The 20196-nt window shown below is 35.0% G+C and overlaps 2 protein-coding genes across 4 annotated transcripts in view; one reads left to right on the top strand and one right to left on the bottom strand.

Annotated features, from left to right (window-relative positions):
- Positions 1–10293, top strand: part of LOC106463677 (tRNA (cytosine(38)-C(5))-methyltransferase-like) — a 54615-nt gene extending 44322 nt beyond the window's left edge. For 2 of the 3 annotated variants that reach the window (XM_013923734.2, XM_022391259.1), the window contains 3 exons: positions 937–994; positions 8613–8748; positions 9049–10293. In XM_013923734.2, the coding sequence (XP_013779188.1) occupies positions 937–994; positions 8613–8748; positions 9049–9149 (295 nt within the window). In that variant the 3' untranslated portion in view covers positions 9150–10293. The remainder of the gene's footprint in view (positions 1–936; positions 995–8612; positions 8749–9048) is intronic. The other variant, XM_022391258.1, reaches the window with a different exon arrangement.
- Positions 10294–17203: 6910 nt separating this feature from the next.
- Positions 17204–18037, bottom strand: LOC106463678 (piggyBac transposable element-derived protein 4-like). Its single transcript, XM_013923735.1, has one exon. The coding sequence runs from the start codon at positions 18035–18037 to the stop codon at positions 17204–17206; it is 834 nt and encodes a 277-aa protein (XP_013779189.1).
- Positions 18038–20196: the final 2159 nt, after the last annotated feature.

A 20196-nucleotide genomic window follows, 5' to 3' on the forward strand; every position in this document is an offset into this window, starting at 1 on the left:
TCTTCTATTTCCATCCAGTTTTTCTGGATCTCTGGCCACATCGGTAATTCACGGGAATGAGCTCGCTGACACCGCAGCTAAGTCCGTCTGCTCTGGTGCCATACATGGACTACGGTCCTGTCTTCAAGGTGCGGCTTCGTGCCAGTTGGCAGTCGCCTTGGAGTGAGCAATGCCATAACAAGCTTTTCTAGATCAAACCTTCTGTTGGTCTTTTGCCGTCTTGCTTCCTTAAGGATCGGAAGGAGGAAGTAGTCCTGGCAAGGCTACGCATGGGTCATAGTTTTTTAACCCATCGTTTTTTTTATCAGGTATTGACCCACTGATGTGTAGCCATTGTGACACTCAAGTCACAATAGCCCACATTTTACTGTCGTGTCGTCGTTACGACCGTGAGTGGCGGCACCATTTCAGACACATTTTTTGTAAAAGTTTGCCTCTGACGCTGGACAGTGTCATTAATAATGGTGACACTGTCCGATTAGATTGTATTTTTAATTTTTTACACACTATAGGTCTTTTTAATTCTATATAAATCTTTTATCGACATGTATTGGTTTTAACTCACTGTATTTTTACATTTTACTTTAATTTACTTTCAATGTTTATACCAGTTATTTGGTGCAGATAGCCTCGCTGCTTTGCGCCATAAAGCACCAACCAACAACCAACCAGTGAATATTCTTTTTTTTTTTTTTTAGTGAATATGAAAGAAGCATTGTGTAACATAGTAATTCCATTTTTTGACACTTTTCACATTTTACTGTTATTTAAATATTATTTTCACCTACTTTTAACAAAAACAATTTGGTGATTTGTCACATGGATCAACCAGTGGTTTCAACATTTCTTCATAAAACTTTTGATAGTTCTTATGTTATGGATTGTAATATTTATTTCATTAAATTCTTTTAAATGTTTATATATGGTTTATTTCAGATACGGACATTATGTACAAGGAACAGGCTCAGTTATCCATGCTGTCTCACATGATAAAGTAAGGCCCTTAATGGTTTGCTGGCTTTTTTAGGACACATCTATTAATATTAACTTCCAATCAAAGTAAAAAATCATTGTGGTAATGAGTATAGCTAATAAATATACTGCTAGTTACTCTTGCCGTAAATTTTTTTTGGTAAACCTAATAACAAATTATGAGGTTTGACTAGCCTATGAGATATAGGTTAGACCTATATCCAACGTTCATATACCAAGCTAATAATGCAAAATATTCTCTATACTAAAAAGAGATATAATAAACATTCTAACCAATACTTATGATAAGAGTAACATACTAAAATACATGATAAGAGATACATAGTAAGACAGAAGTGAGCTCAGTTGTTAAGCAAAATGTTTGACAAATTCAGATATTTGTTTTGACACTTGTAGTCAGGACTGTGATATCATACATGCATACACATATATGTGTACATGTATAAGTGTATGTACATCAGCACTCATGAAAACCATTGAAGTTCAGAAGAAATATGACATTAAGTACTACATGCATTATATGTAAAAAAAGATTTGGTTTTAATATGAAAGGCTGACTATATTCCTATGAGCACCCACAGAAATATATTTTTTTGGGGGAATTATCTTTTACAATGTATTTTGACGGACTGAAAAATTATCTGTTATGTTTGCTTAAATGGAAACATAAATTCTTACTCCTTCCTGTGGGCACCCATGTATATTCCAACAAAAAATCATTTAATGGTCTCAAACAATAACAAGATTTTTCTATTTTTAACCTTTTGAAATGCTAACTAAAGTTTTTTACTGGACACAGTTAGTACATGTATCCAAAATACATTTTTAATACACATTATTTGAGCTTATGGTTTCTTTAGGAGTTTCTTGTTCTAATGAAGCATTACTGAAAAGTTAAGGTGAAATAGAATGCAAGTGAACATATTTACTTTTGTAAAAATGGCAAATGTTTCTTTTAAGCTCTAGAATTATAACAATATTGGCAAACAGTATTGTATAACAAAAAAGATATACTGAATAAACTATTCAGAAAAATATTAATCAAGCTGTATAGCTGTATTCATACACATGTTCATGCACACTCAAGTATATAGAATTTTTAACATTAAAATGTAAAGTGTAATGAAGATTAAATAAACAGTAATAATGATATAAAAAATAGTTTGTACTTTTACAAAGGTCAACGTATATATATCCATAAATTTTTGATTGTTTTTGCTGGATTAAAATTGATTCATTCTAAGAAACTGCATCCCAGTGCTAAGACTTTTATGTTCTCAATTTATGGTAGGCCATTTTTTTATCATAATATCCTGGAATGATTTTAGTTCTGAATATGTTATGCAGTGGCTGACTTTTTCCTCATATATGAGCACATGAATAGTTTTTAAGTTGCCTGGCATTTAAATGATGTTTTTTTATTTTTGCATTCTTTTATCTCATTTTTTATATATAGACTTTGTTATTAATGTGTTAAAAAATATGCCTGATTTCTAGATCAACTTAATAGGTAGGCATGATTTTCTGATGCACATCATAAGTGTCACGGGGATTTGTCACATACGGTAAAACCCATAAACTAGATTAAATATTTAATAACTAAATATGTGCAAGCAAAGTGCAGCCCAATGGTTAACACAGCACACTTTGGATCTAATATTACATGGTTTGTGTCCCATTACCACAAAAGAAAATTGTGCTTCAGTTTTTGAGACCATGAGTGTATTGTTAGAGTGATGGTTGTAGCAATCAGACTGAATTCACATTTCAAATTTAGCAGTATACAGTACTCATATGATATGACCAGCATCCTACCATTTTCAGACAGTCTCTTGCACAGAAAACGTACAGTTTGATTTCTTTCTAACTGTATTAAAAGGTTGATTTATATATATTGGTTAGGATATACTCAAAAGGCTTTGCATAAGTGGGTATTATGTATATTATTAGTGGCCATGCTGATATTAGTGGGTAGTAATAAGAATTATCAAGTTATGAAATACTTTGCAGTGTCTACAAATGATATTATGAACCACAACAGTGGTTCCTAATAGTGATCACCCAGGAATTTCACAAAAATTCTAGTAGAACATACAGGCAAAAACTATCTTAAAAGCAGATTTGTTCTTGAAACAACACTCAAGACCTATCTCAATGGGTAAGGCTGCTAAAATATTTATAATAGTGAAAACTTGATTTTCCCATTGTTAGACAAAAATCAAAATTCATTCATTTGTTCTTCATATTATTTTTGGTTCACAAGCCTACAGAATAAATGGGTATGAATATTTTATTCAAACCTTTGCAGGTTATAGGACTATATTTATGTTGATTCTTGAAAGAGGAGAATTTTATGAGCTTTTTCATCACTACTGGTTAAGTTTCTCTTTGAATGCCATTCAAGCACCGAAGCCTAGAGCAAAAATGGTTAGGTATATTGCACCAAACTCTATGCACAACTACTGAACAAGGTCCTGTGAAGATTGTAGGGCTATTTCTATCCTGATTCTTGAAAGTAGAGATTTTCATCCTCGTAAAATTTTCTAAGTTCTTATCTACCAACATTTACTCTTTGAAGCCATTCAAGCATCACAGAAATGTAGAAGCCATTTAAGCATCATTATACTAATCAGAAATGCTTTTTTTATTAGAGTAAACTATGTGTATAGTTATAACAGTGTCTCCAGCCTTATTATTATTGATTATAGTTTTTTAATCCATTACAGAAAAAATGGCTACAAATATTTTACGGAAATCTGGACAATACTAATGAATGCAGTATTGAGTATGTCATAGGGTAGTTTTAAAATTAGTTCAAGCACTTTTTTTTTTACCTGAGGAATTTCTCCAAGTCCGTCACTTTCTGCCATTGGAAAAATCTGGTGTTTAACTAATGTGCATTAATTGGAAACTATCATGTTGAGGATTCATCACTTCTAAAATTTGCTGTTTTTCAAGTTTGCTGTTGTACTTTGTCTCTACATAGTTTTCTGAGACTATTTCAGTGAGTTTTCTAACAGTAGACGATTACCATAGTAGATTTCTCTACTCTTGCAAGTGGTGATTTATTCTACTCATTTTCTTACTTCAATGAAATTGTGAGTGGAAATTTGAGTATTATTTTATTATTATCATTATTATTCATATTTTTGTTTGACAAGCCTATAGTAAAATTGGCTTGGTATTTTGCACCAAAACCTAGACAGATATACTATTTGAAATGCTTTGAATGTCCATAACCAATTTAAAAAGTTGATTATTTTCACTGAAAGTTGATTTGTGTGGCTATAAATCAAGAGTTATTGATTGTGGGGTCAAAATAGGGATTTGTAGCTTGAAAAGATAGTGTAGATACTATTTCCAGCCTAGTTTGTTTACTTTTTCAGAGTGCCTAGTTGTAGGCTTGAAAATATAATCTTTGCATTTTGATTCAACTTGTTTCTGTTTTTTTTTCATGATCCCTATTCCTCTTTTCAAATTAACAATTTTAATTATTTTGTTAATATAAATAGTTTTTAAGCACAAGTTAAGTGAAAAACACTAACTAATTAAAATCAATTTACCAAATATACAGTTAACTACCAACTAGTTTTAACATACATTATTTTCAAGCATACCTTTGAAAATAGAATAATATTCCAAAAAATATACTCCATTATTGATTATGTATAAATAGGCTGTGGTTGCAATACAGCCTTCATGAGGCTGAAGGATAGTTCTATCATAAGATTTGAGGAGGCTTTAGTCATCCCAATTTTTTTAAGCCTATTGCACAGATTTTGAAGGAAGCTGGCACATCCAAGAGGTGACAGTTGTATAATAAATTTTTTTTGCCTACTTCTACGCATAGCTTTATTGATAGTTATAATTACTGGCTAGTAAGAAACCAGTCTTTTTTTTTTTACATCTCTGGTAATTTGTAACAGTTGTAAGTTTCTAATGTCACTACTAATAACTGATGAGAGAGCACTAGTTTTATATATTAACCCTTTTTTATACTGTGAAAATTCTATGTTTTAAAGTCTGAATGACATCACTTCAGTACAAAGCTTGTATCAGTACAAATGTCCACCTAAAGTATAAAGTATTAAACCTTTTTAAACAGCTTAAGGTCTGACAGTTATTATGAAAGCAGTTATTTCACTATGTGATTAGGTATACCTGACAAGTGCATACTTTGAACACCATGAAAACTTTTAAAATCCACCAAAATTAGTGTAATTTAGTGTAAAAAGAGCTAAGATGTCAGTGACAGCCAATACACTCAAAAACTAGGATCTGAAAGAATTTTGTGATTGTATCATCTCAATTTTATACAACATTGTTTGAAAGGTGAGATTATTTACTGGATCATTTTCTTTAGATTCTTTACTCTATGATTGGTGTGAAAAAATTCATCATACTGTAGATGAGTAAGCATTATGGGTCTTGCAAAGCATCTTAGTTTGCACACCAGCAAATATGTGCTTCCATGCCTGATATATGGTAATTTTGAGTAAGCACTGTTTTTGAAAGTATAGATACTCCAATGCAATGCTGCAGTGAAAAAAATCATGTCTGTTGGTTTGGAGTTTTAATGATATGCATCTTGATGTTATTAGGTTTGGGGGGGGGGGCTTTATCAGTGCCAAATCATTGGGAACTCTGAATCCTCCAGCAGAAAGAAAAAAAAAGGTACATTAGTAGAAGAAAAATATTTCCTAAAAATAAATAAGCATTGTAATAACTTGTAAACTCAATTAATCATGTGTTGGTTGCAAGGATATAATCAGTCAAATCTGTCTCAAAACTGTAATGAGCCATTATTTTCAGTACATCACAGAACCATTACCAACACCTGCTTAACTTTGTAGTTTGGCCTTTTTTTTTTTGATACATGTTGTACAGCCCTCCCATGTTACCTCAGTGGAATCCATTCTTGTCAGCATTAACATTTCAGCAAGTTTTAATTTTATCATTAGCTGCTTTCATTGTTTCCCAAGTACAGTCATATGTAATCTCAATGGTGTTAATTATTGTGTCTGCATATTCTGTATAAGACTGCTGACTGACTATCCTCCAAATCCAAGTACAGAAGTTCCAATGTCACTTTAAGTTCACTTGCAGCCATCACGGATGCTGGTTTGTTGCCTGGAGCTTTGTGATGATTGTTTCACTATTACCATCAGTGGATCCATATAGCTTTTAATGCATTTGAATACACTTTACATGAACCTATGTGAACTTTAGACAAGTAAGTAAGGTGGGTCTTGTGGCTTGCATCTGATGGGAAAACCATGTGAAGTTAGTTTCTGTACTATAATGTGTGCAGCAGAAATCAAGGAAATGATGCAGAAGCTTTTCTGAAATCTAGGATAAAATGTCAGCAGCATGTATTTTAGGGTAAAGAGACAAAACTGATTTGTGTTTTTAGGGCAGCCATGTACTTTAGGGACTTGGTGAAATTGTATGTTTTTTAGTTTATTCATTTAAAAGTGCATTGCATTATCTTTCAAGTTTTTGATAAGGCTTCTGTTTAATTTTGAAAATTTTTCTAAAGAACATTTAAATCTTCACTAAATATGAAACTCTCTTTTTAAAACTACAAAACCTTTACTTCTGTCTGATAATATACTTGTCTTCCTTTAACTCATTCAAAGCTTTTATCTCCAGAAACAATATATCGGTTTTCACTGAATAATTATAAAATTTACTTAAAAGTGTTTGCAACATGTTTAGAAAACCTGAATCTTGTTTGTGTTATATTTCAGTAGGTTTCTGATGGTTCCAACCACTTAGAAATACAAAGTATACAAAATTATGTACCAGAAACTAAAATTGGCACATCCAATCTTTATGATTTGCTGAGATATCAACAAATCTGTCAAACCTACCAGAGAGGCCTCCTCTCCATCTCTTACTTTCGAGATTTTGTGTTAATCAACTTTACATGGCGGAAAGATATGTTTATAACAATAGAAAGAACAGATTTTTCTCTATGTGAAGCTTAGTGTGTTTTGTTGGTGAAGAAAGTAATCAGTTGGTAGGAAGTTTCTTGGTTTGTAATGAGTTTGCCATCACATGCTGTTTATATTACAGTTTTACAGAAACAGCTAATGGCTTCTACTGTGATTTATTGTTTTGTGGATGTGATGATTACTGCTCCAGTGGGTACAAAGTACTGCAATAAATCCATAAAAGAAAACGTGATAAAAGGTTAACAGTTGAAACCATTATTTTACAACTGTACATTAATGATTTCTATAAAGACCTGAGAATCTCATATACTGTTAATGTCATGGTAAAGAAAAGAAGAGAAAAAATACAAACTTTTACCAAGAAAACCAATGTATGTTAATTTAGGACCTTCTACAACTGTAAGATGAAGTATTTAAATTCTTAGTATGAAAATCGACTTTCATTCAGGTTGAATCAGTAAATGCTTCAGAAATTTATAGACAAGTCTTAAGTAGAATTATTTTGTCAAAAAATATGATTTTTGTGTACAACAGACTTTTAAAGCATGCCAAATTTCTTGAACATACGCTTAATAAATTTAGAGTTCTGTATAGCTTATCAGACACTATCTTTGTATGCTGGACCAATGATTCCTTTAAGGTTAAAGAGACCTTAAAATCTTAACCAAATAATGCATTTTCTTACTGTACATTGGTGACAGATTTTCTTGTAGGCAGATTTTGTTAAACAAGACCGATGTCTGTAGGTTTACTTTCTTCTTAGAATTCTTCTCAAGAAGTCGATAAGCCGTCTTAACGTTGTTAGAACAATGGGTAAAAGTTGTAGCTAGTGATGAGCTACAACTTTTACCCGTTGTTCTAACAACGTTAAGACGGCTTATCGACTTCTTGAGAAGAATTCTAAGAAGAAAGTAAACCTACAGACATCGGTCTTGTTTAACAAAATCTGCTTACTGTACATTGTAAATTAAAAGAGTCAATTTTGAATAAGAAAAAATAACCAACAAAAACAAAAGCTTTGTAAATAGGTGTTTTAATCATATGATGTTGATTACTTCTTTGTTTATTTTCTGTGTATATATATTATATTTTTAACATCAAAGGTTTGTGTGTGAGTACATGTATATATGTATACATTTCTGTGTCTCTAAACGTGTACGCTAATATAAGTAGGTATTTTTACAACTTATATGTTGTTCAAATGTCTCTTCAGGGTAATGTATTTATCTTTAATACATTATAACTCACAAATATTTTGTAATAACAGAAGTTCAAAGTATGTTAAGTGTTTTATGTTGTTAATATTTGATACCTTACAAATTATATTCTGGAGGTAGAAGATACATATTTATTGTAATAGGTTGCTCATTTCATGAAAAAGAAAAATCAAAGAAAAGACTGTACTGTTTTTCACTTATCCATTGTGTTCTATTTTTTATTACCTTTACTTTTGTGTCATAGTGGATAAAAATATTATCAGAGAAAAATATTTTTTATGCTTGTGTGTCTGTATGATCTTATCAAGTTTAACCTAGCTTTAAAATGGGCCAAGCACAGCCCAGTGATTAATGTGCCATATTGTGGAGCTGAAGTTCTGTGATTTAAATACAATTAATCAAAACTATTTTTTGAGGATTTGTTGTAACAATTTTTGTTTAAAAGTTTATAGAGGTGTACAAAACTGTGTCTTTACTAAACAAGGAGCATCCACAGACAGTAGAACTTCTTAAGCAGCTGAAACTGAGATACTTTACACCAAGAGAAGTGGCTAACTTACTTCATTTTCCTTCCATGTTCAGTAAGTTAAATATGTTATTACATATGTGCTAGTGGCTTGGCCTTTTCCAAGTATTTAGTTTTTTAAAGTAAACTTTAATTTTTAATCTACCTGAACATATAATAGAGTATAGATATGGATGAAGGTGAACTTCTTTACCTTAAATCTAAATACATTTAGATGAGAAGGCAGTCTAAATTGTTCCTGTTTTTAAACTGCATGAATGGAATGCAAAATTCTATAGCATCAATTTTTTTCTTACCTAATATGAATTCCTTTTGAAGAATTAAAATTAATTTAATCTATTTTTTTCTTCTTCAGGTTTTCCAAGTCACTTGAAGAAAAAACAACTCTATCAAATTCTAGGTAACAGTATTAATGTTTATGTTGTTTGTGAGCTCCTTAAGTTGTTGCTGCAGTAAATGTTGCTTCAGAAATTATTTAATTTTGCATTTACATATGCACATACTTACAAGATTAGCTTGGGCTGTAAATAGTTTTTGATCTGTCTATTTGTGGTTATTCAATGAGTAAAAATGTGAAACTGTTAGTTGTCTATTTCACACCATACCTGTCTTTTGACACACAAGTCACATGATGAAAAACATTGAAGATGGATTATATAAACAATTTGGAGAGGGTTTTATTTCATAACTTTAAAGGGAAAAATACTTTACTGTATTTGTCAACAATTTGGACAAAAAATATATACTGTAGTTTTCAATGTGTTTGTTAAACAGGTGGCATTAACTTCATGTTAGATGTATACAACTATTTTTATTATGTTTTAAAATTGTGTAAGTAAATACAGTATTTTATATGTGTGCTCTTTTGAATTGTTTTTTACTCACCACAGTAAACCTGCATTATATAGGCTTTGAAGAATATGTAGTAATGATGCTACTAATTTATTCTTCTGAATTTATTCAATGAATAATAAGTGATGAATGAAATGATAAATTGGGCTTCATATTTATTGTTAGTATGCTAAATACAATATTTATTTCACTTCAGTACTTCCTAAAATGAAAAACCACTTTCAGTAGTTTCACTACTATTATATGTTTAAAGTGATATTCCTTCATTTTTTTTTATAATTATCTTAATATTTTACTACTTTTTAATCTTTGATTTAGTTGAGCTGTGTCTTGTTTTTGTTTATGCATGATCCCAGCTCACACACTGTTAGATTTAATTTTAGCATTACTCTCATAGTGAGACAAAATGATGGGCATTAGGTAGTGCTAAAGTCTTTGACACTGTAACTATGGTCATATATAAATCAGTCTGTCTGTTTATATAAGTTAAACTTGGAGTTTTAGATTGCATATTACTTGAAACTTGGTTAAGGCTTATACATTTTATGATAATTTTTTTAAGTTTTTTTTTTTTTTCGTCTTCTTTTTTTTTTTTTTTTACAACTTTTTGTGTCAAGGTTACATTATGAGTTAGAAGATTGAAAATCAATTGTATTGTTTGTTAAAGTCTGGGCCCTGCATTTTGGAATTATAAATATATGCTGTTGAACTCATACAAGACTTAATAAATACTCTGTTTCTTTTTTAACATTTTGTTCTTCTTAATGTAGAAAAAAAGATATGTTACATTGGCTCCCAAGTAGGAACTGTTCTTTGGTTAGGGTTGTGATAGTTTATTAAACAAGTGTTAGTGGAGGTGAGTATTGAATTAGTAGGGTTTATCCTTTCAATACTGTTAATGGCACTTGTGGTATTGAGGAAAAGAATGAACCTCATATTGAACACAGTAATTTGTTGGTCTTTTATCTTAGATATATAGCACTGTGACAATTATATCCATTTCTACTCATAACTGTTATACAATGCTAAGTGTTGAATGCTGTATGCTGCTTAAAAACTGTAATACAAAATAATATCTAATTAAGCCTAAACTCTCAGTTAGCTTTAAAATGTATCACTGTTTCACCACAAATAACATTAAAACAAAAATGTAAAACTTATCAATAAAAAAATATGCACAATTGCCCAAAATAAATTTTACACAGTGTAAAAAATATTTACATCTCATCAGATTGAAAACTTTAAGCATAATGACTATAATTGTCGAACAGTACTGTCACCTAGTGGATTAAAATATATACATGAAAAAACTCAAAATACATGCATAATTCTGGATGATGTCAAAACACAATCAAACCTTAAGTAATGGTTATGGATATGGATAGTTTAATATAAGTGGTGGTTGAGGTGAGTATTCAATAAACAGGGTTTATCTTTTTTGTTAGTGGTAGTATTTGTTGAATATAATTGATAGTTGAGGTGAGTACTCAATCAACAGGGTTTATCCTTTGGTTATGGAAAAAACTGTTGCTAATTCCGATAAGGTACTCCCCCTCTGCTCACAAGAGTAGCTTTTTTCATTTTGTGCTGCCCTCTATATGCAAACTTTTTCAGAAACGCATGCCACAAGTCTTCATCCTCCCTTCATTGGAATCCACAGTTCCAATACGTCTCTCATGCAAGTCATCATGCATCACATCAACACCAGTAAGAGAGCACTACTATCACATGACGCATGTTACTCCCTCTTTACGCCACTACTGAACTATCATTTCTCGTTTGGCTGCTTTCAAGTTAAATTTTCTTTTTTACATTGTTCGATTACCTTTTATTTTTAGGTTAATTTTTTTTCATTATTAGAATTTGTTAATTTTATTTACTACACTTCACAGTTCTGGAGTTAATATTTTAATAAAGCATTACTTCCTCGTGTTTCCAGCTTATGAATTACGAAGTTACAGTCATCACCTCGGGTACCTCACCAGCGTCTGATGCTGTATTTGCAGCCACAGGCGTGTGCGACCTGTTGGGGGATATATCGTCGCTTATTTTCCAGGAGATTGAGCAGTATATGAGCCAACCTATCTCTACTACTTCTGCACCACTTTCTCCTGAGCCTTTCAAGCCGGGTAGGACTGAAGACGATTTTGATCGTTTGTCCCCCCCCCCCCTCCCATTCACTACCATCATTGGTCTTTTCAGTTATGTGATGTTTTGCCTCTTACACCTGTTTCCTGTTACCCTAGACCTACCCTCTTACATGAAACAACTTCCCACCCCAGTTTAGTATTTCCCCTGTCCCCCAATATTAGGGTTCACACGGACCTATTTGCCTCTCAACTGGGGGAGGGTGTTAGTATGCTACTCTCCCATGGAGTTTGGATCAGTCTGCCCTTGTTTATCATCAGGCAGACTTTCCCTGTTTCAACCTCACGACCCTGTTAAGATACCTTTCTTCCCTTCACGTTCTGTCAGAGGCTCTTCACAGGAACCCTGAGGGGTTTTCTGCTGAAATCCTCTCCATCTTTACTTCTACGTTGGTTCGTCTGTTGTCCTTAGCTCTTGTACTTCAAATGTGGTTTGTCTGTTGTTGGGACCTCTTGAACCGTGATGCATTTTGGTGTGGACCTGTCTCCAAGCTCCTTATCTGAGGGACCTTCACATGGCATCATTTTTGCAGCGTTATGTGTTTGTCTTGGTCCCTGAGTCTTTGGAGTTGTGGGTGGCCTCAACCCATCAGCATTCTACTCTTACTAACTTGGTAGCTCATTTGTTGCAGACAGGACTGAGTGTGGCACCATTTCCTGTCCTCCAACTTTCCCCTTCCCAACTCTTCCTCTCCTACACTCCTGCGGTGTCACGGTTCGACAATTTACTTGACAACGCACAATCCACCAACAGAAGTACCAGTGACTATGCAGTCAGTTCGGGTCCAGTGGGGGCTTGTCTCTTTAATTTCTTTCATCTGTGGAAACCTTTTCTCACAGATGTTTGGGTTCACAAGGTGCTCTCGGAGGGAAACGTTATCCCCTTTCTCTCCCTTCATCCATTATCCAGTGTTCACTGCCCTTCTCCTTGGGATCCCTTGACACACCAGTGTATGTCAGAGGTGGTTCCGAACCTCATTGCACAACAGGTTATCGAACCAGCTCCACCAAGTTTATGGAGATTTTATTTCCACTTGTTTGTGGTTCCCAAGAATATCAGGGACTAGGGTCCTGTCACCCACCTATCCCATCTAAATAGGTATGTTCACATTCCTCACCTTACCATAGAGACATACCTTTTTCTTCAATAGGCATTTTCTCATGGTCTTTGGATGAACAAGGTGGACATTTCCAATGCTTACCTACACATTCCTGTGGCAGAGCATTCCTGTCCATATCTATGGTTTATCCAAATGGGGGGTTGTGTACCAGTTTTACACCTTACTTTTCGGCCTAGCCTCAGCTCCTTTGCTTAACATATTCAAACCATGGGGTTGCCCTTCCATGCTAATGTGGACGACTGGCTTCTTCTTGCTCATTCCAAACAGATGATCTCCATTGGTGGTTGAACAAGGCCCACACATCGGTTGGGGGTCCTGCTTCCTCTTCAGCTGCCAGATTTACATCTGTTCACAGATGCATCCCTTCAGGGCTGGTGTGTCTGGGTGGATCACCAGGAGGTTTTGGGTCATTGGTCTGTGGAGGAGAGTTCTCTTCACATTAATGTTCTCTAACTCCTGGCTATTCATAGGACTTTAGATCACTTTCTTTCTCTTGCCAGCCACAGGCTGGTTATGATCCATTCTGCCAACTCTACCTCGGTGGCTTATATCAAGGTGGCACCAGGTCCAGATCCCTATGTTTTTGCACTATGGATCTTCTTTATTGGGCCCACACAGTTTCAGGTTGTCCATCTTCCCCCTCTCAACTTGTTTTCTGTTTTATGGGTTGCAGAAGGTGTGTGTGACCTGTTTTTGCTTCTGTTTTGGATTTTCCCGTATTTGGTGATGAGGTTGTTACTGACCTAGGGTTATTTTAGGCTGGTTTCACAGTCATAGGGGTTGAGTGCATGTGATGGACTTCTGTTGAATTCCATTTGACACATTCCTGGATCCCTGGCATTAGGCTACCCTGTGAGTTCCTAGATTAGAATATTAGGTTCCCTCTTGATTCTGGGATTTGAGATGAAGATGGTATGATCCTCATCCTACCCTCGTGAGGATGTCAGTACCCTGCGAGTAAGGTTTTGGATGCAGTTAACTTACCGAGTACAGTCCATTGCACCCTAGCCATTCTACACTATGGGACACATCCTCACTTCCATCATGGGATTGAGTGATTCTGATTTCTGTTTAAAATCACATTGCTAAACTATCCTCTCCCACACAGATGTGCTCCCTTTAATGTTCTGCCATGTATGATCCTCCTTATCATGTCAGTGTTCATGGCGAAGAGATACCTGGCTCAGATGTGGTGCGGTACCCCTCCTAAGATCATCTGATCTGTGCCTCTCATTTCGTGGGTGTCCTCCAGATGCTTCTGGGGGATATGCCTATGCTTCTCTCATACTGGTTTCTCCTACATTTCAATGTGGGATTCAAGCTAATCTTGTGAGGGGAGGGAGAGTACCTTATCAGAAGTAATAATTTTCTTGAGTGAAAATGTATTTCCTATAGGTACTTCCCTCTTCTTACACTTCCCACTCATCCTCCCCACAATCTTCTGCCAAACTTCAAAGTGATAGTTTGGTAGTGGTGCATAGAGGGAGTAACATACATCACGTGATAGTAGTGCTCTCCTGTTGGTGGAGAGGTGACACATGGTGATTTGCATAAGAGACATGTTGAAACTACGGAGAGAGGATGAAGGCTTATGGCATGCATTTCTAAAAAGTTTGCTTATAGAAAGTAGCACAAAACAAGAAAAGCTAATCTTGTGAGTGGAGAGAAGTACCTATTGGAAATACATTTTCATTTAGGAAAATTATATCTTTAATATATCGTTGCTACTCTCATACAGCCTTGGTGCTTACTTTTGCTTTAGAAATGTATGGAACACAAGTAGGCTGCTCAGAAGTTGTTGAGAATGTCACTATATTATCTCTCTATACTCTCCAACAAACACTTTATTCTTTCTAGAACTTTAATCATGAGGCATCAAAAATTATCTGGCATTTTTTAATCAAAAAGGCATAATTTTAAATGGAAAGAAGCTGTAATTTATAATAAATGCAATTTTCTGTATATCTTCAGGTTTTACAGGAATTGGCTAGGAACCAGATATATTTTGCATTTATCAGGTAACTAACAATTGGTAATAGTAAAGTGTCTTTCTGAAGTTACTTTATAGTTCTTTAGTCCACATAAAATCTGAAGTCACCAGTTTTTCTTCTTTACTATTACTTCTGTTGATTACTATGATGAATTTGATGATCCAATTAAGTTATCATTAACCATTTCATGTACTTGTTTCTTAATTACCTTCAGTTTCACTGGAGGATAACAATATGGCACCTTTTTCAGTGATGGTATCAGTGTTATGTTTAGCCAGCTTAGTCCATCTTAGCTTATTGTTAACAATATTAGAATATTTTAATAGTAAGTTCTTTAAATTTCTGACTTTCATTAACTTTCAGATCAGATAATTTTACTTTCTAAAAGTATACTTTCGTTAAATAGGACTATCATGAAGAATATTCATATCAGTGGTATTTTATACAAAATCATATAGTCTGAACAAAAAATGGTAATGCAATAATTTTCTAAACCAGAAGCAGTTGTTGCATAGTGTGTTTCATACAGTCAATTCAGCATTTAAATTTCCAAACATTTGTAGTTAGTTGATCCAATGACAAGAAACATTTTTCCTATTTGCTATTTTAGTAATTGAAAATTTGAATTTCTCTCCTTGGTTTCTAACAATTTTTTAGTTCACCACAGTCAGATCCAGTAACTACAGTCTCTTTAGATCCACACCATTTTACTACAGTATTTGGCACATCCATTTTTATAGTTGTTAAATATAACAAGGAGTGTATCTTTTAGTGGGTTCAATATCACCTTTGATCTGTTTGTTGTTTCCTAGCCATCTATTACTTTTTGTCTTTACTTTCAACATTTTAATTCTTCAGACAGCTTACAGAAATATGTCTGGATTCACTAAATGCATAGTATGTAAATTTCCATTGGGATCTACATACTTCTGAATTATAATTTCCATATCAGTATTTTTATTGTTTCATTAATTTTAGAACAACTCTAGTAGAACTAGCATGATGCAGTTCTAAATATTCTCTTAGCAGTATATGTAAATTGAAGAATACTACATTTCACTGTTTCTTGTTCATTATCTTGAGAGTTTCATTTTCTATAAGCAAACTGTTCAAATAAATAAATGTTCAAAAGCAGGGACCAAAGCTGCTAATCTTGAAGATTTCATAACCTTTCTGTTCACATCTCTAAGGTTTGGCATGGCCAGATGGTTAAGGTGCTCGACTCGCAATCTGTGAGTCACAGGTTTGAATCCCCATCCCATCAAACATGCTTGCCCTTTCAGCTGTGGGGGCATTATATGTGACATTCAATCCCACTATTCATTGGTAAAAGAGTAGCCCAAGAGTTGGAAGTGGGTGGTGATGATTAGCTGCCTTCCATCTAGTCTTTCACAGCTAAATTAGGGATGGCTAGTGCAGATAGCCCTCGTGTAGTTTTGCACGAAATTCCAAAAAACAAACAAACACATCTCCAACCTGCCTTCTGATAAGTAAAATCATGTTTTATTTCACAAATAATTCTAGAATTGCGTTCTTTTAGTTCACATAAAACTGATAACAGTACAATCAAATTTAGTTAATACAAAGATTGTGAATTACTACTTCAGAAATAATATGGAGATAAAACATTAAGTAATATCTGCCAAAATTTAAAAGTTGTTCAAACATATCTCTAAATTTCAACTACTAAAAACAGTGGTTATGCTATGTTTTATTTCATTTTTCACAAAATACGATTATATCATCTTTTCACCTTTTAACCCTTTCACTACCGAATTTTCCAATGAAAAGTTGTCTACAGTGCTGAAATTTCTGGTGAAACATGCCTATTTTGAAATGCGTCATTTTAAAATCCCAAAATCACCCTAAAATGCACATATGTGCACTGCAAATGTTAGAAAAGAACATTAAAACAATAAACACAACATGTAGTTTTTACCTTTTTTCTTCTAATGTCTGAAATGCTTGACTGAGTGGTACTTCGTGAAGCAGTCCAGAAGACACATGGGCAGGCCATGCCCCTCCCATCCTTGCAATTCATGCATCCATGTCTGGTTTGCTTCCTCTTTGGATGTGAAGGGCTTTCACTGAACACTACACAGTTAGGCTTGTATTTAGGATCTGAATAAGCCATTGGAAAGTAATTCCCTGTCAGTTGCTCCTCCTATCCTCTGGGTTATCTATTGATCTCCTCCCTTTCCTTCCAAATTTATTCAGAGGAATAGAAGCATAGAGAAATGCCTTTGTGGCTCCATTTTTGAATTAGGGTTGGCAGTTGTGTACAGTATGTAGGAGTTGACTCATGCTGCCTCTCTGATGAAGTGATAAATTGCATGGTACCACTTTTTGCATTTGTGTTCATATGGGTAGATGGTATATTTCTGGTCAAACAAGTCAACTCATTCCATTGAACCATTGTAATTGCAGGCCACATTTGGCTTTTTCACATCCCTAAATCCAGTCTCTGCCTGCTTGGATTGAATTTGTTTCCAAGCATAGCCAATAGTATCGATTGTTGAGAGGAAGTTGATCCTTGCTGAGTTATGCCAGGAGCAGACAAGCATATCACCCTTTCTGTAATAAACAAGATCATCACCTTTCTTCAGCTGTAACCTTGCTGGTCTAATTTCTTCTGGAAGTCCCTTTCTATTCAATCTCACAGTTCCACAGGCACCAGTACCCTGTTCCTTGAGAGCTTCAAGAAGACCAGGACTGGAGTATAAGTTATCAACATGTAAATGGTGGCCAAGGTTCAAGTATCCATTATTGTCCATCAATTTTATAACAACATTATGACCCAAGCCTTGGTCTGGTGCCACAGGGTTGTTGTCTCTACCAGTATAAACATCCCACTCTAACAGATAACCTGACTTGCTCTCACACAATGACCACAGTTTTATACCCCACCTTGTGGGTTTGTTCAGTATGTACTGATGAAAGTATATCCATCCCTTGAACTTCCTCATTGATTCATCAATTGTAAGTTCACGACATGGAATGTAATACTGCGTATACAGTGGCTTCACAATGTTCATGAGGGGAGCAATTTTATACAAAGGATCATATCCTTCCTCCCCACATGGAACCCTTTGAAAATTTTTACAAAAGTGAAGAAACAAACTGATCAGCTGGTAACGATTGGATGGCAGTACATTTCGATAACTAGGGGCCTGGGCTATACCCCCAGTTGCCCAGTAGTCACTAATCCGTGGCTTGGAACACAATCCCTTCATTATCTGCAAGTCGACATAGGCTTTGATTTCATCTGTACAATTCTACAGTGGTGGCTTATCTCAATCACAAAAGCAGCACCCATTCTTATTCCCTTTGTGGTCAGACATTGGATCTTCTTTTTTGGGCCCACACACTCATTATTCATATCATTGCGTGTCATGTTCTGTGTGCATTCAATCTTGTTGCTGATCGGCCTTCCTGTCCAGACAAAGTTAATCTGATGGGGTGTTCTCTCAATCCTCTCGTTTTCCAATGGCTATGCTGTTAGTGGGGTACTCCTCACCTGAATGCATTTGCCACAATACTAAATTACCTCTGTTTTGGTCTCAGGTTCCTCATCCTCTTGCTCTGACTGTTGATGACTTCAGTCAAGATTGGACCAACCAATACCTGTATGTTTATCCTCTCATCCATCTGCTTCACAAGGTGATCTCAATTATCCGTGCCACTCCATGTCAAGTCCTTCTGGTTGCTCCTTACTGGCCAGCATAACTGTGGTTCCCACAGCTGCTACAGCTCCAATCTGCTCCTGCATTACTTCATCCTCTTACTCCATCCCTTCTACATCAACCTCAGCATTTCATCCAGCCCTTCCTATCCTTTGACTTCATGCCTAGTTTCTATCTGGTCTCTGGCAAGTATTTCTGGTTTGTCCCAAAAGGTAGCTTTTTTTTTAGCTTGTTCCATTTGCCCTTCCTCTAGGGATGTTTATCAACATAAGTGGAACATTTTCTGCTATTGGTCTTTAAGGTCAGGGATTTTCACCCACTAGACCCATGGTTTTTCATATTATGGATTTCCCCACTTAGTTCTTTGACCAGAGATCTTCTATTTCCTCGATCACAGGTTATCGGGCTGCCATATCCCACATTTCGTTTTTCCAGGTACCGTAAGTTTTTACCTCTCCTACCATTTCCCTCTTATTGTATCCCTTTCAGATTAGTCATCCACCTTAACCTGCTGTACTTCCAGATTGGAATGTGAATGTGGTTCTTCACTCCATCACTTTGCTTCACTTTAAACCTCTGTCCTCGTGCTCAATTTTCCACTTATCCCTTAAAACTTACTTCCTTCTCCTCTTTGTCTGTGGACAATGTAGGTGGGATTTATTTGCCATCGACGTTTCACATACCTATATCTTTCCTCCCCAAAATTTAAGCGGCCTGTGAAGGTACTTCCTCCTTCTCACTGATTTCCCTTCTTTCCATTTCCCATCTGTATCCTCTGTAAGATCCAGATAGGTTACTATGTCCTGTCTGTGCTCTTTATTATTACGTTGGCCATGTGGCTTTCATGCTTGGCACCGTTCCCACCTATTCATTCCTTGGCAGACATCCTCTGTTCATGACCTTTCTCCTTCCACCCTGATCAATTGGGTATGGCTATTAATTCAGTTCGCTTATTCTTCCTTATTGTCTTCTTTCCGTGCTTTGTTCCAAGTGTCTTCTCATCAAATCAGGCACCTTACCTTTTCCTTGGTGTCTCATCTTTGTCATTCCTTGGAGAAAAATCTTCATTCGGGCACGTGGACTACTCCATATACGTTCATATCTAACTATTTGCATCAGATCACTGTATCTTCATCTTCGGGTTATTGTCTTCTGCAGACTTTGGTGAGACTGTGACTGGGTAAGTTATTTTTTATCTCTTCTTTTTCAGGGGCTTTTTGCCCCTTTTTTACACTGTCTGGATCCCACTCTGTGGCAAGTGGTGCCTTACCAGGCATATTTAAAAAATAAATAAATCTGCACTGTAAGGCTATGATGAATTAACAATTATAATTTGTATGGCCACTAAACAAACACTGCTCAGATGAGGTGTTCCACAAAATCGCTTGTAAGTTTGTCCTCATGATATATTTGCTTCATTAATATGCCTGTCCTGAACTGTATTCACCCATGGACTTCATGGGTAAAGCAGAAGGAGGTAGCTGCCCATACCTGCCATGCCTTAGATTGAATAAATCAGCTTCAAAATACTGTTTTCGTGGTCAGCTGTTGCACTGTCTCAGGTGTTGTAGTCTTTCCACTCTACACCAAAATTTCTCCCCTTTTTTTGTTCCAGTGGATTATTTGGATTAAATTTGTAAAATGTGAGGTGTTTTAGGTATCTTATTTTGCAAAAATAATCTTTTTTACTTGAATTTTATAAAACTATA

The sequence above is a fragment of the Limulus polyphemus genome, unplaced genomic scaffold (genome assembly GCF_000517525.1).
Source record: "Limulus polyphemus unplaced genomic scaffold, Limulus_polyphemus-2.1.2 Scaffold1459, whole genome shotgun sequence".
NCBI classification, from domain to species: domain Eukaryota; kingdom Metazoa; phylum Arthropoda; class Merostomata; order Xiphosura; family Limulidae; genus Limulus; species Limulus polyphemus.